This window comes from Lonchura striata, chromosome 16 (assembly GCF_046129695.1).
Source record: "Lonchura striata isolate bLonStr1 chromosome 16, bLonStr1.mat, whole genome shotgun sequence".
Classification (NCBI taxonomy): Eukaryota; Metazoa; Chordata; class Aves; order Passeriformes; family Estrildidae; genus Lonchura; species Lonchura striata.
In genome coordinates, this window is record NC_134618.1 from 3805298 (window position 1) to 3820422 (window position 15125).

The window sequence follows — 15125 nt, forward strand, 5'->3', positions numbered from 1 at the left end:
CACAACCCAGAAATGAGTTTATCATCAGCTCAGAAAGGAGCTCAGACCTGAGATATGATTAAATGGTTGATGCATGGAGACTGCAAGAGAAATGTTGGAAAGTTAAACAGTGAAAGAGCAGCATTAATTTAAAGCTGTTTGGTCAAAGGGGTTGCAATCAATGCAATTTGGATTTTATTACATCAATATAAGGAATATTGCTGTCTCCCAGCACAGAGGGCTGTGGACTGGCAAGCATTTAATCAGAAAAGGATGCTCACCTGTTAAACTGCCCACACTGCAACTAGAAAGGTGAAGTGATCCATGGAGGGAGGAGCAGGGATATATGAGAAAAGTGGGATTATATTTTGATTAAGTGAATCCATAAGGCTGTGACTGAAATGTTGCCATTGTCTTTTGGTGTATCTTCAATTCAGTGCTATGAAGGGTTTCAAATAATTTGAATTTCCTTACACAGAGACATGAGAAGTGTAAAAATGTTCGCTCGAGAAAGAACTTTTCCTGTGTGCTATCTTAAAAAGGGGTAAAAAATTCCAGTTCCAAACAGGTGAAGCATCAAAAATTAAAACTTCAATATTTTGTCCAAGAATTTCTTAGCAGTATTTGTGTTAATCCCTCATTTCCTGTAGGAAAAGACATCCTATCCTAAACAGATGCATGGAGGGATGTCCTCTCCTAATGTAGAAATCAGATTAGACTGGGTAACAGCAACTTCTGACCTGAAGCCGTGAGGATGAATGAGCCGAAAGGAAGGAATAAATTACTGAATTAAGGACTGCGAAGATCAGAACATCTTTCCTCTGCCTTTCCCTGTTCCTTCCTGGCAAGTAACTTGCCACAAATTACCTGGGGTGCTTTTCCTCTGCAGGCAGTGCTGGGGTGGCAGGAGGGAGCTGCAGCCTCTCCCTGTGCTCCTGAATTCCCCTTTGCTCACAGCCGCCGCCTTTTCTCACGCCACCACAACCTGGGATGTTTATACACAGCCTTATCTAGAATAACTCCTGTTTGTTTTTGTGCATACGGAAAAGAATTTGTGTGTGAGCACTTGCATATGATTTTTTTCTTGTTATTAGGAGTGGATTTAGTGGCTGGGGTGGGCTTTCTGTTTTTATAAGCTCAGAGAAATGCCAGGGATCAAAGGAAGGCGATCTGAAGGAGGGAGCCAAATACAGAGATTCACTAATGCTTCTAAAATTCCACGGTAGTAGGACCAAGAAACCCACAGTCGTTCTATGAAGATCTCATCTGTTATTATTTTGTCAAAAATACACTTTACAAACACTGCCATGTCAATATTCAAAGTAGATGACTTCAAGCAATGAGTGTTTTGGCTCAGTGTGCAGGAGCTGTTATTCTTTATAATGCTTGCAGGATCTCAGACCCTCAAGAGCAGTGAAAGGAATGGTTTGTGCTCCTCAGAGAAACATGAGACAGTTCGTTTTTTTTCCCAGGGCAGAAAATATTACTGTGTTAAGTTGGTTTATTTGGGTTGTTGTAGCCTGTTCCCTGTCTTTGCTTCCAAGAACCACCTCTAGAAAAGGCAGAATTGCAGGTTAAAGCTTGCCAGAGGACAGATTTGCTATCAGGCACTTTGAGGTTGTGCTTCAGCATTTATTTTGGATAAATTTCGGGGAAGGAAGTGAGTACAAGATTGATCTTGGCCTTTATAAATAGCACTACAAGCACCTCATATCATTTACTGCATTGCCATGTCTTGAGTTACTTCGTTGCGCAGCAACACAGACCAAAAATTGCATTTACACATAAAATAGCAGCTCCTCTATTTATTCTTTCCTTATTGTCATGTTACTTAATTGATTTAAACGTGCTGGTGTGGATGTTTTTCGCTCCCTACACTGCTTGTGTGGAAAATGACAGTGTTGGTTTTACTAATTCCCTGGAAATGTCAAAGGAGGAAGAACACTCTTCTCAAATGATGCATTTTAGTTACACCAGTACAGTTCTACTCAATTAATGACCCTTTTTTATACCAAAGTAGTTCAGACTCAGCCCAGGAGTTGCTTTGTGAAGTGTCACAGAGTTCCAAGGAACACTAAAGCAAATGGAGTTTTCCCATCATAAGGATTTAATAACAAACAAGTATTAGCTAGGCCATGTTAGTAAAGTTTTGAAAAGATGAAAGGTTTTTACACCTCTTCGTTTTCCAAAACTTAATAAAAAGAACCTTTTTCTCCTCCTGGCTCTCCTGTTGGCTCCATACAAAACACACGCGGGATATTGGTTTTTCTCTGTCCCAATTCAAATTACCCCTTTTGAGTAACACTCCTTACACAGGGATGTGGTGGGGCTGGGGGGCACAAGGAGGGAATAAAGAGATTTTTAGAGTCCTTGATGCCAACAACCAAGCATTTTAGCCACCTTTAAAGCCTGGAGGACAGAGTGGCTGCTGTTGATGTGCAATGGGCTGGTTTGCCAGGGATGGAAAGGACAAGGTGGGGAGTGGGGTCAAGGAGCTGATGTTTCAGGCTGGATTCTGCTTTCCCAAATCCATTTGCAGTGTCTGGTGTGTTGTAGCCTTTCCCCCTTTTCCTCAGTGTGGAGCTCAAACTGGAGATAATTTTACTGCATGCAACAAGATTGACAAAATAATTTTCCTGCACAGCACAGTAAGACATAAAAAGTGCCTTTTCAAAAGTACAATAAACAAAGAAAAGATGTTTGTTCAGGAAAAGAATTGGAGGAATAATAGGAATAGGGAAATTACTCCTGTTGCTTTAAGGTAGCTTTTAAAAATAGGAGTAGTCAGCTAATGCTCCAGCCTTTACCACAGTAAACATATAATTGTGAGCTGATTGTGGTGAATGCCTCAAACAACAGCCCCCATCAGCAGAAGTCTGAAGGAGAGAGCCCGACATCTGGAAGCCAGCAGCAGTCAGGATTTTATTAAGCAGCACTGCCAAATAAAATCCGAGCACTACTATAAATGATATAAAAATAAAGATTGGCTATGGCAAACATCTCGAGATGCCAGCAAGTGCGCTGGGTTTGGAGCTCTGTGTGAGAACAGCAGAGCTTTCCCAGCAGCTTTGGAGCCTGTGGGGGACATGGTGGGTAGGGATGTGGCTTCCTGTGCTGCTTGTCATGTTCAGGAGCTGAAGCTACGAGTGGAATAAAGAGAGAAACTGCACATTTGCTCTTAGTGTGCCAGAATTATTTTTATTGGAAAGGTTTTGGCCACGTACAGTCTGTGTTGTGCATTACAGACCTAAAGCAAGGTTGCTGGAATGTGATTTTCTGTCTGTGAAGGAGGTTATGAGTGACCTTATCACAGGGAGCAGGAGCCTGCCCTCTTCCACAGGCTGCAGCTTGGCACATTTATTTCCAGCGCTCACCCTGTGGATGGAGCCAATGGAATGGGTCGATGGCTGTGGCAGCCACGTCTGGCTGCACTGGGAGCCAAGGCTCAGGGGTAGGGAGGGGATGCAGAGCTGACCCAGATGGGACCCAGCAGCCATCCCAGGAGCCTGGGGCAGGGAGGGTTTGGGGCAGGGGGGGTTTGGGGCAGCATCCCCTGGGAACGTGGGCTCTGGCACCACAGAAGATCGAGCGCTTTGCCCTTCTGCACACTGGTGCCCTCCACTCTTTCTGGGGGAGATTGGTGCCCCTCCGTGCTGAGCAGGACATTGCCCATCTAGTGGCAATCAAATGAACTCCTGCAAATTCAGAAAGCTGTGATTAAGAGCTCCTTCTTAGGCTTTGTGTCTAGAAATAGCCCAGAACACCACAGCGCAAAGTTCAAGGATGTAAAAGAAGTGCTATGTTAAATGAAATTCCAATCTTTCATGTTTTGAACAGGTTTTTGATACAGCTCAGCTTGATACAACCTGCTATTTACCAGCCTGGCCTTTAATATTGGATCTGCTTTCCAATTATGCTTCAATTCATACACCAGTTGCAGAGGGCGTGTGTGGGTGTATGTGCGAGAGAGGGAGATTGATTTTGTTCTTTAAAAATGTGAAGTCTGCACTAACTATGAAAACCCATCAGAATTTCTAGCACTTAAATGCCATTTCCTTTCTCAATGTGCTACCAGCACTAAGTAATGTTCACGACATCTCTCTGGCGAGTGAAGGAGTACATGCTGCTTTTTCAGAAGTAGAATATTAATACAGATATCAGTGAAAACCAGGCTGCAGATCCTTTCCAGAAGTAAAGAGTTAAAGTGAAAGCTCAAATTATGACTTAGAAGCAAATACATAAGATCTTAGCTGTGTTTTTCAGAAGTACATGAGTGAAAATGGAGTAAAGAGAGTACATGTTGCTGTGTGTCAGCATCACCACTTGTGTCTGGAACAGCAGATTTGGGGAACCCTTTTTGCCACCACTTTGCACAGAACATATTTGTATTCCCGGTCGTTTTTCCCAGCCACTGTCTTTTTTGTGTGCTGTATTCCTGAGTCTTGGCAGTGCTTTGGTTGTCACTGTCTGAGAAGCCCAAAGGAGTGTTCTCTTTGTCTTTCTGTAGTTCTGACTGGTCGTTTCTGTCTCCTGTAGGTTTAAAGACCTATCTGATCTCAGGTCAGAAGGTGAAGGAGCCCCAGTGCAGCTGTTCTCAAGCGTTGCTTCCTGGCTTGGAGTCGGCAGACGGAGCCAGGACACCGGGAACATCGTCAGCCGAGAACTCCAGCGACCTGACCAAGACAACCAAACAGGTGGAAAAGCCCAAGGTGAGTTGTCCTCTCAAAGCCCAGCAGCACAGATCTCAAGGCAGGGCTGGGGAAATCTTATGGGCTTGTTTATGCACTGCTTTACATATTTACATATGTATGGGTGTGTGTACATAGAGTGACAAAACAGTTTGAGGGAAGAAAAATTTACCAAGTCAAATGCCTTGCTCCCCACTTGGCAAACAATCCCTAAAAAAAGGCGAGCACTTCTCAAAGTGGTTTCCAATAAATATTTATATTTCAGGACTGAGAGGTCAGTGATGCTTTTTTAATGGTCTCAATTTTATGGGGGGGAAGAATGTGATTTATGCAGCTACTGTAACTTCTGTGATTTTCTGCTTTTGCTCCTTCTGCCATTCCTCTGTCATGAAGGTTGTGTACCTGTGAGCCTTTTCATGAGTATTCAGCAGACAGCCCTGCAAAAGATAATTGGATTGTTTTTGTGATGGGAGAAAATGCTCTGGTGGGTTGGGAGATTGGTTTATCTGCTTGTTCTAGAAACCTATATCTGGAGCTGAGGGCAATGATTTGTATGGATTCAGCTTGGAGGAATGATGACACTTTGTTATGTTCACACCTCTCACAAGATCTCTTGACAAGGAAATCTGTGAAACAATGTGTATTGCTTCAGAGCTTTGCTGTTACTCTCCATCTTCCATCTCAGAACAGATTTCCCAAACAACAGATGTCTGTTCTCTCTTTTAATTTGTGCTAAGACTGGACTGCCTGAGGTGGGCACATGTCAGAGCCAGGGGTGGCCATCCGCAGGTCCCTGTCCTTACACTTCAGTGTGGTCAGTCCTGACTGGATCTCTTCAACTCAGGTTTGAGACTCAGCTGACAGAGTTGATGTGGGGATAATTTTCATGTTACTTAATTTTTACTGCTTCTCATTTTTTCCTGGGTTAGGAGAGCATGAGTAGAGCACCTTTACCCTGCCTCTGCTCCCAATTTTAAGATTTGAAGTAAAATCACTGGGTTACAGGTGAGATCAGCTGGAGGGCTGACCCAAAGAGATGGTCCAATGTCGAGTGAGCTCCTTAGAGAGCCACAGAAGGGAGCTTAGCCATCTTTATCTGTCCCCGAGATGTACAGAGTGTGGTTTGACAGCATCCAAGTTGCTGGGGATATGTTTCTATTCCTTCTCCTGTGTAAGAAAGAATATACTTGGCATCCTACTGGCACCAGCTTTTCATCTCTCTCTTGCCTTTCAGTGAGGGCAGTGGCAAATAAGGCAGGAAAATACATCTGAGAGCTGGGGGGAGCTGTACAGATAAACCTGTGAGCGCTGCTCAGGCTGTGGTCGTGCTGAGGTCCAGGTGTGGCAGTGACAGAAACTCCTTCATTTCAAGCAGTGAAGGAAGAAGAATGTGCCAAGTGGAGCAGGATTGCTGAGCTGCCTGTGTGGAGCAGAAGGGAGAGAGGAGGGATGAAGCCAAGCAGTGAAGCTGTGGCTGCTGTTCTGTGAGAGACAGTGAGGATGCCTTGGGAATGTCAGACAGCAGAGGAGGCTGTGACTGAGGACTGAAACTGCACTGAAGGATGGGACTGACCCACCTGCAGCTGGGGCTTGATAACATGGTTATGTACAGACTTGGGGTGGTACTTGTTAAAATGATCCGGGTGCAAAATGAAGTCTGTGGTTAAGGATCAACTCTGTTATGTGTTTTCTAAACTGTGGAGTGATTTACCTTGCACAAGGTCAGGTACAGCTGCACCACTCTTCCTCAGCAGCTGGGATGTGATGTGGAACATGCTGCTGCCCCATCAGGCTTTGTCCCTGATGTTCTGTGACTATTGCCGGGTGTTAATTGGTATTTAGAATATCCCGAATGGAAGGGATTCACAAGAATCATTGCAGTCCACCTCCTTGAAATGTTTCATTGCTGAGTGAAAGTCTGTAGAGTGCAAAAGTACCAGTATGGCTGTGAGTGAGAGAAGGAGAAACTAAAAGAAGCTGCTCAGGAGATCATCTCAGACAAGTGCCAGCCCAAATTCAGCTGCCTTGGCTACCCTGTTGTGCTACAGCTACTGCAGAGTTTGTGTCTAGAGGTGCCTGGTTTTACTCATCACCCTCAGCTCTGCAGCTCTGGCCAGGGATTTCCTAAGTGTCCTCGCAGCTGTGATTCCTGAGCATCCAGTGCTCTGGTGCTGCAGGGAATTCTGGATGAGCCCAAGCCCAGCTTTCCCTGTGATCCCATGAGCATCCTGCTCATGTCAGAGTGGGGACCACAGAGCACTGGCTTAACAGCCTGGTCTGTGGCTGTAGTGGCAGCACAGGAGTGTGGAGCATCCCTGCCTCTCCAGCACAGCCAGGTCCAGGGATTCCTGACTCCACAGCACGCTCTTGAGGGTAACCAGCCTTCTCTCTGCTGGGGAGAATCACAGAATCATGGGATAGTTTGGGTTGGAAGGACTTTAAAGCCCATCTGCTTTTCCATGACATGGAAGGGACACTTTGCACTATCCCAGGTTATTCCAAGCCCCTACATCTAGCCTTGCCTTGGACACTTCCAGGGATGGGACAGCCATGACCTCACTGAGCAAACCTGTGCCAGTGTTTCACCACTTCCATTGTAAAAAATTTCTTCATTGTATCGACTGTAAATTTCCCCTCTTTTGCTTTAAATTTATATGTATGTTAAAAAACCCCACAAGGTATGACTGCAATTTGATCAGAGATCATGCACAATTTTTGAAAAGGAGTGGGTTTCTTTTTTACAGCTTTTGGGCTTTTCGTGAGGGTTTTTTTTTAAAGCCTGCAGCTTGCTGGTAGGGTCTGGAGATAATAATTTGCAAAAGAATCATGACTTACATGCCGACTGTTTTAAATACAAAGCTGTAAATGGTGTCAGTGTAGGAGGAGATGACTCCAGCTCTGCAAAAGAGACTTAAGTAGGAGAGGCAAAATTACAGGCAAGTTGAAATATTTTTATTTTAAAGGGAATTAGTGGCTATATTGGATGCAAAGGATGACTTTCACATTTTGGGCTGGAAGGGATGTTCTAGAGGACAAAATATGTAAAAGAAAGTCAGGAGGGAGAATGCAACAGCAATTGATCCATGAAAGGAATTGTATTTCCTCCTCTGCTGTATCTGTAGTTCATTTAACTGCAAGCCTTGTTGCAGTTTGAATGTCAATAAGATGTGTTTACTGAAATGGCGAACACAGAGGGTAAAAACTCTGAGTAAATCTATAATAGCAGGTGGTTTTTTGAATGAAAACACTCTACCCTGCCTAAGTGGTTTTGGTATCAGTTTATCTTCCCTATCATCTTTTATGACATGCCTCACTTGACAGGGAATCATAAGCTGTTGTAAAAATGTTTTAATGATTGCTTGGTATGAAAACAGAAAGTCCTTTGTTTGTCTTAGTGTTTGCTGGAAGTGCATTAATGTTTTATTCATGGCACTGAGGTCACAGCACACGGAGCCTCTGAATGCCTGCAGTAGAGAGGGAAGTTAATGATGTTGACTTGAACACATGGGGAAAGGCAGAGGAACTTCTGCCTCTTCTCAAAGGTCAGGCTGCTTTTCCAGGCCCTTTGTCTTCTGGCTTAACCCTGGGAGCTGAGTGTTGGAGGCAGTCTTGCTAAGTTATTAGCAGGATCAAACAGGGAGTGGTTTCTTCTTTTTTTGTTAGAGGTATTTGGTTTTTGTCACCATTACCTGGCTTTTGCCATGGATAAATCTAAATCTGACTTCTAGAGGGTTAGTTAGTTAGGCTTGTTAGGCCACTGCCAGTTTATTTTTTAGGCCATCTAGTAATGTCTTCCACCAAGTGGCCGAGACATTTGTGATAGTTAGAGATTATTTTTAAACAAAACCATTTGAGAACCAACTCTATAGTTTCTTCAGCTGTGTGTCGGTATTTGTTCAGACAGCACAGGTTCAGAACTGGATGTAAATTGTTTATCTGATGGCAGGTTAGGAAACTCAGAGTATTTCAGTGCCCAGCCTGGACTCAGGAACAGCAGACAGGATTGCTGTTGGAGGAGGCTCCAGGTGCTACATGAAAGCCTTTGAGAGGCATTGGTGAGTGGTTAGATGTCACAGGAAGAGTGGGCTGGGAGAAACATCTGAAAAGTAAACATGCTGGGTGTTTTCAGGTGGGACATCAAAGGTGGGAAAGGAGCATTAGGGGAAAAGTGAGTTCTGAAAAGACTTAACATGCTGGTCTCTGAAATGGGGAATGAACCTGAAGGCAGAAGTTGTGGGTTTGGAGTAGAGAGGCTTGAATGTGTCCAGAACAAACAGACAAAATTAAATGGGATGTTGACTTCGTGACAAAAGGCTCAAGTTCTTGCTGGAAAACTTGCTGTGGTGTTTAGTAGCAGACTTTGGTGAGCCTGGTCACCCTGAATATCTCCAGAGCAGAGGAGCTGCCAGGAGCTGCTCATGGTGCCTCTGAGCAGGATCCTGCCTCAACACTGCCAGCACTGGAGAGGAACTTGGAAGGTGCAATTCCAGGGCTAATTCCCCTAAAGAAGATTGCATTTTAACTTGAAGAAATTAGCTTGTTTTAAAAGCTCAAGTGCAGTATTTTAGGTTTCTTCCAAAATGCACAACCTGAAACTGGTACAAATCTTGATGGTTTTGCTTTCCTTGTTCCCTGTGGCATTTGCTGGGTGTTTGGCTCCAACAATATATGATAGCCTGAGCTCCCCTCCCTAGTCTTAGGGCTCTGTATGAAAAAGCATTTGTTTGTTTTGGATTTGTTGCTTTCCATTTCTCCAGACTATTCATAATGCATCATGGTGTTTCATGTTTTTTCTGGATTTTGCTGCATTTTGTGCTGTCTTCTCTCCTAGGCATTCGGATCCCTTTGCAGGCAGGTTTCACCCAGGGAAATTGCACTTCTACTAGAGAGTGTGTTATTCCTCCTGGGGAATTCCTTTGCCCGTGGACAATGATCACAGTGTATCTGTGATCTTACACTACTGAAGCTGTCCTGGATTAGATTTAGCTTCAGCAAACAACAAATCTGTGATTTATTTTTGAAATGGTGCATTCTGTTCCAGTCAAATTTTGCTCCCTGCCTCCCATTCTGTAGCTTTGTTTATCTTTGAACCATGCTGCAAGTATACAAGTGGACTGAGTTACAAATTGCATCATACTACAAGGACACCAGAACATTCCTGGCTAAAATTCTTTTGTCTCATTTCAGCCTTGCCCTTCATGTAGTACCACCCTTGCTCCCCACTGCGATGTCAGCATAGATGAAGGAGCTATCCAAAATGGTTGTCAGGATGAGCATAAAAACAGTACAAAGGTAATTGAAGTATCTCTCACTTCCCTTTTTCCCTTAGTTTTCTGCTTCCCTTGGCTTTCTAATTTTTTCCGCCACTATTCCTTTATCTAAGCTCTTAAGCAGCAGAACTGATTCTGATTTTGATTTTTGATTTGCATTCAAAAATTCAGTTGAGTCCCCCCGACCCTATTTTCAAAATTTTTAGTAATTTTGTGAGCTCAGCTTGATCCTGAGAAGAACCTAAAATTAGGACTCTTTTAAACTATGTTGATAGTACCCAAAGAGGGAGGCCTAAGGAGCACTCTCACACTCTCCATCCTCACACCAGCGGGCTGGGTCACCTCACCACCATTCTGTGTCTTGCCAGCATCCCCTGCATCACCACTCTAAGACAAGATTGTTCTGTTCACACACAAAATTCACAGCTTTAAGTCAGTTTGCATCCTTTCCTGACCCACAGAAACAGCCTCCTTCATATTTCTTGTGCTGCTGCCACTCTAGTTTCCTTGCCTGTTGCTTAGATACTCTCACTGAAGCCCCCTAATTCCTCTGCCACGCCAGCTGCCTGTTTGTTGTCCTGTTTGTGGCCTTTGCAGCTCCTCTGCTCTGCCTGTCACCTCTCACTCCTCCCTGAATGTTAAGCTAAATGCAGACTGAGGACCGGTGCTCATTACCTGGTTGTTATATATTCAAATAAATATAATGTTTTCCCTCCCTGGGCAGAATCACTTTGTAGACGTGCTCTGAGACAGTGATCTTGTTCTTCATGTCTGTCTTACAGCTCTTCTTGCCTGTAAAGCTGATTGAAAAACTTGCCAGCATTGTTGCCAGTGCTGAGCCACTCCATTAATCTGTGTTTGTCCCTCTCTGTACTGGACATGTTGTCTCATGCTGAAACTGTAAGCTCAGAAGCAGGGCCTGCTTTACTGGGCTGTAGGGGTGTGTTACACAGCAGCTCTGTGCCAGAGTTCCAGGAAACAGCCTAAGAAAAGAATAAAAGCATGATCCCTTGAGCCCTGAGGGAGGTGTCAGCAGGGACTTGTCTCAAACCAGTTTGAGATCTCTAAGACAGAGAACATGTTGGAGATCTGCCTGGGCTGCCAAGATGGTAGGCAGGAGATGCTTCTTCCCCAGGTGGCCTCTGCCCACGTGCAGGGATCTCCAAGAACTGACTGAAGAGGGATTGATTGTCCTGAGGTGCCAACTGCCTGGTTTAAGTTGCTTCCTGCTGTAGCTGCATTGGCTTCATGTGTGTGAATCAGCAAGTCAGCTGACCTTCCTTGGAGGAGATATTCATACAGAGTTGAGGAAGAGGTCTGTAATTCCACTGGAGGAATACCCATGGAGCCCAAATCTCATGTCCTTCTTGGATTTGATTCGGGAAATGGGAGCTGTGTCATGGCTTTCACTAAGTCTGGAATGCCTGTTGAACTGAAAGCTCAAAGAACAGCCACATGCACAAAGTTGCTCTGGCATTTGGTTCCCAAGACTTCCTTGCAGCCTCAGCTCTCTTGGGAGGAAGAGCCATAAGCTCCCTCTACCCATCTCTGTTCCCTTCCCACAGCACATGCTGCACTCACGTCTCCTGTCTTTGGGGAATCTTAATGATATTTAATCATATCCTTGGACTTGCATGGCTCCCAACAGCCTCTGGAGCTTCCTTGTCTCTTGATGAGAGGAAACTCCCCACCAAGCCTCCAGGTTTTCAGGGAAGCCCTACAGCCTGTTGCCTTCAGAAGTCCCAATAACGTTGGAGCTAACAACATTTAATAAATAGGGATTTTCTCCTACACAAGCAGTTTCATACTCTAATCCCTGCCTGTTAAGATTAACAGAGCACAGAGAAACCTTGAGCTGACTGAAGGGAAGAATTTTCTTGGGGATTTGAGCCTTTGCCAAGGAGCTAAAGAGAAAGTCCATGCTGACCTTCTTTGAAAGAAAGAAATTTTCACTGCATTTTTCAGATGATCTTGAGGAACAGCAGGGAAAGCAAACAGTGCCTAGGAGTCCAAATCTTTTCTTTGAGCAAAAACTGAGAGTTCTTGGTTTCTACTATTCAAGTAACAAGTGGCTAGAGTGGTGAGGAAGAGGAGAAAGATGATGACTTTGACTTTTAGTTTTTCTTTAGGCCTTAGGTTGTTCTGGGAAATGCTCTAAGCAAATACAATCTTTAGTGTAAGTTAAAAAAAAACCAACCCACCAAACAATGAAGGCTGTTCACTAAGAGCTGGTTGGTCAGTTGATTTGGTTTCTCTTTGCTAGTCCTCCTCACCCCAAAACCAGAGGGGTTTGTCCTGGTTCTGCAGGATGCTCCATAGCCCTGTTCCCTCTGGGCAGGCTGGATAACCTGGCTGAGATGTAGGAGGACTTGCTCAGGAACTGCTCAATGTCTTTTCTTAGAGAAGAACCTGGTGGCCTTTTATGTGAGAAAGAGTGTCCCTCTGTCCCAGGGCTCTTGGTGTGCCCCTGCTGGGATCTGTGGCTGCAATCCCCTTTCCCTTCTGGTGATTATGGTCTGCAGCACACCAAGGAAACCACCCCATTTCCTATTCCTTCCTCAGCTGCTGTCACTGTGCTGGGAACACCTGCAGGCTGCCAAAACAACTGTTGTGAGAGCTACAAGGGACCAGACTGGGAATCCTTCCATCTCCTGCCTCCCAGCACGTGGCTCTGGGGCTCACACCTCTGTCGGGGCAGCCCACAGGGTGGGGATCCCTCATCCCCCCGGGAGGGAGGGAGGAAGGGGAGGCACAACCCACCTCCCTCCTGCTTTTCCTGTCGCTCCAGGGAACCATTCCAGCACAACCTTGTTATGGCTTTAGCTCTGGAGGTCTTGGCTGTGACAGGAGCCAAGCCCAAGGGTTGGCCCAAGGGTACTCTTCCCTGTACAGGGTTCTCCTGCTGCCCCCTTAGTCTTGTCTCTTCCTTGGCTGTGTCTGAACCTTTGCCTTCAGCTTTCTGTGTTCTGTGCCTCCTTTGCTTCACAGGACAGATCACACAAGGAGATGGAATTGATTCTGCATGCCAGAAAGGAGATATTTTTTAACTTTAACGAAGTTGGTTTTACAATATCAGTAACATATTTCAGCACGTGGTTGGGGTGGTGATGATATTTATGGTATTTATTTATGGTCACTGCGGTGGCATCCAAGAATAGTCTTCTGGAGGAGCTTGTCACTTCTGTACAAGCAGGAATGGAGAAACTTCTGTCATGAGTGGGCTTCAGGATGAGGATAAATGCTACATGATAAGTGATAAGATATGGAGGGGGGGAGATGAACACTCAAATATGCCAAGTTTGCTCTGTGTTTGCATCTGAAAATGATCCTGACTAACTGCAGTTCATTTTCATTCTAACCACACTTAGCTGTCTAATTCTTTTGGAATTGCTTCAGTACATATTGGTCTAGGTCAAACAAAATGTAAAAGAGGGAACTTCAGGCTCCATGAAAATAAATTTATTTTTTGAATAAAAGTAATTTGTGTTCTCCAGTGACAGCAGCATTGGGATACTGTGTATCTAAGCCATGTTGTAAGCTGTTATCAAAATTAAAGCTGTCTTAACTAACACAAAGGCAAAAGAAAACCGGGGGGGGGGGGGGAAAGGTATATCTTAGAGAAGGAAATGTAGTTTAATTTGCAGGAGTGTTTATTGTAGGATGAGATGTTCCCAGAGGTGGGGGAGAAAGGGAACCTCTGGGAAAGCAGCAGGCCCAAAGTGGTCAGGGGAAGGATCAGCAAGGGCTGGCAGAGTGAGCTGTCTCATGACCCAGGGAGAGTCAGGACAAATGAAATGTGTATTTTAAAAGCTTTTTAGAAGAATCTTAACCGTAAGATGAGTGAATGAAATTTGGGCTTGTGGTTGGTTGTCATTGAGTGTATGAAAATGTGCTTTGTTTTCTGCTCCTTAGAGAGCTGGTTCATAGAAAGCACAAAGGTGGCACCTGAACAGGTACGTGGGAGCTGTGGGGGATGCATGCACAGGAGATGTGGATGGATTTGGTCTCCGTGGTCAGAGCAGAGCTCAGGGTGCTGAGGGAAGAGCTCCTCTCAGTTTTTGTTCCTTGCAACCTCTCCTGTCTGTTCTGCTGACATTCCCTGGGTGTGTTTTGCTCTCTGTTGTCCAGGCTCCAGGAGGACACAGCCCAAAGACCCAGAATGGACTTCTGAGTCCTCCCCAGGAGGAGAAGCTCAGCAACAGCCAAACCTCTCTGTATGAAATGCTGCAGGAGAAGGGGCGCTGGGGCGGGGTGAGCCTGGACCAGTCAGCTCTGCTCCCCCTGAGGTTCAAAAACATCCGAGAAAAGACAGATGCCCACTTTGTGGATGTCATTAAAGAAGACAGGTAAGGAAAATGGAGCTGTGCAGTGGAAAACCCTGTAAAGGTGAGAAGGCAGTACTGGGGTCCCATATCCCATATTTGTGGGCGTTTTGTCTGATTTCAGTAATTGTTGTCAACTTACAACATGTTAAAAGTTTTCTGATTTTAGTCTTTATTTTGCTTAAACTGCAGTAGAAACTTGACATCAGAAACTTTCTGTTTAAAATAAGTAAAACCAGTTTTTCATTGCTTCCATAGTGAACAGTCCTCCTGTCAGTCCTCCTTCAGTTGAGTCTTTGAAGGGGAAATTGCTCTTTAAATCACTTGTCATGAAGTTGAACTCCATTTTATAATCCAAAGTCCTCTTAATGCATGTAGTGTGTACCTTCCTCTGCAGTTTAAGGTGTAGCATAAAATCTGAACCACAAAACTCACATTTTTTAATAGTAAAAGAAAAATGTCTGATAACTTGTGACTAATAATGAAAGCCTACTGGTCTTGGAAGCAGAATTAATAGGAGTGAATTCTCATGGACCTACTACTTACTTAGATATTGTAAAATTAGTTTCTCTCTCTGTTTCAAACAAAAAAGCTTATTTTGGGCAGAGGAAATATTCTTCAAAATTAGTAGTGTGGGATTTTTGTCAACACACAGCCATATCTCCATTATGGCAGTGACTTGACTGGAGCAGCTAAACAGCTGGAGGTTGTTACTTTTTATGGCTATTTTTGTTTCATTGCTTCCACTCAGATTGAGGGTATTTTGTCTAAATATCCTTGAAACTGTGTTCTCTTGTGGACTCAGCTGTTTGGAGCAGGGACACCATCACCTTTATGGAAACATGACTTAGGCAGGGAGAGCTGAG

At 44.5% G+C, this 15125-nt stretch overlaps 1 protein-coding gene across 2 annotated transcripts in view; it reads left to right on the forward strand.

The window, feature by feature from the left end:
- The window catches only part of ADCY9 (adenylate cyclase 9), an 82703-nt gene that overhangs the window by 40144 nt on the left and 27434 nt on the right, over positions 1-15125 (forward strand). Inside the window, exons 2-4 of one of the 2 annotated variants that reach the window (XM_021540800.3) lie at positions 4516-4688; positions 9855-9959; positions 14066-14283. In XM_021540800.3, coding sequence (XP_021396475.1) covers positions 4516-4688; positions 9855-9959; positions 14066-14283 — 496 coding nt within the window. The remainder of the gene's footprint in view (positions 1-4515; positions 4689-9854; positions 9960-14065; positions 14284-15125) is intronic. The other variant, XM_021540801.3, reaches the window with a different exon arrangement.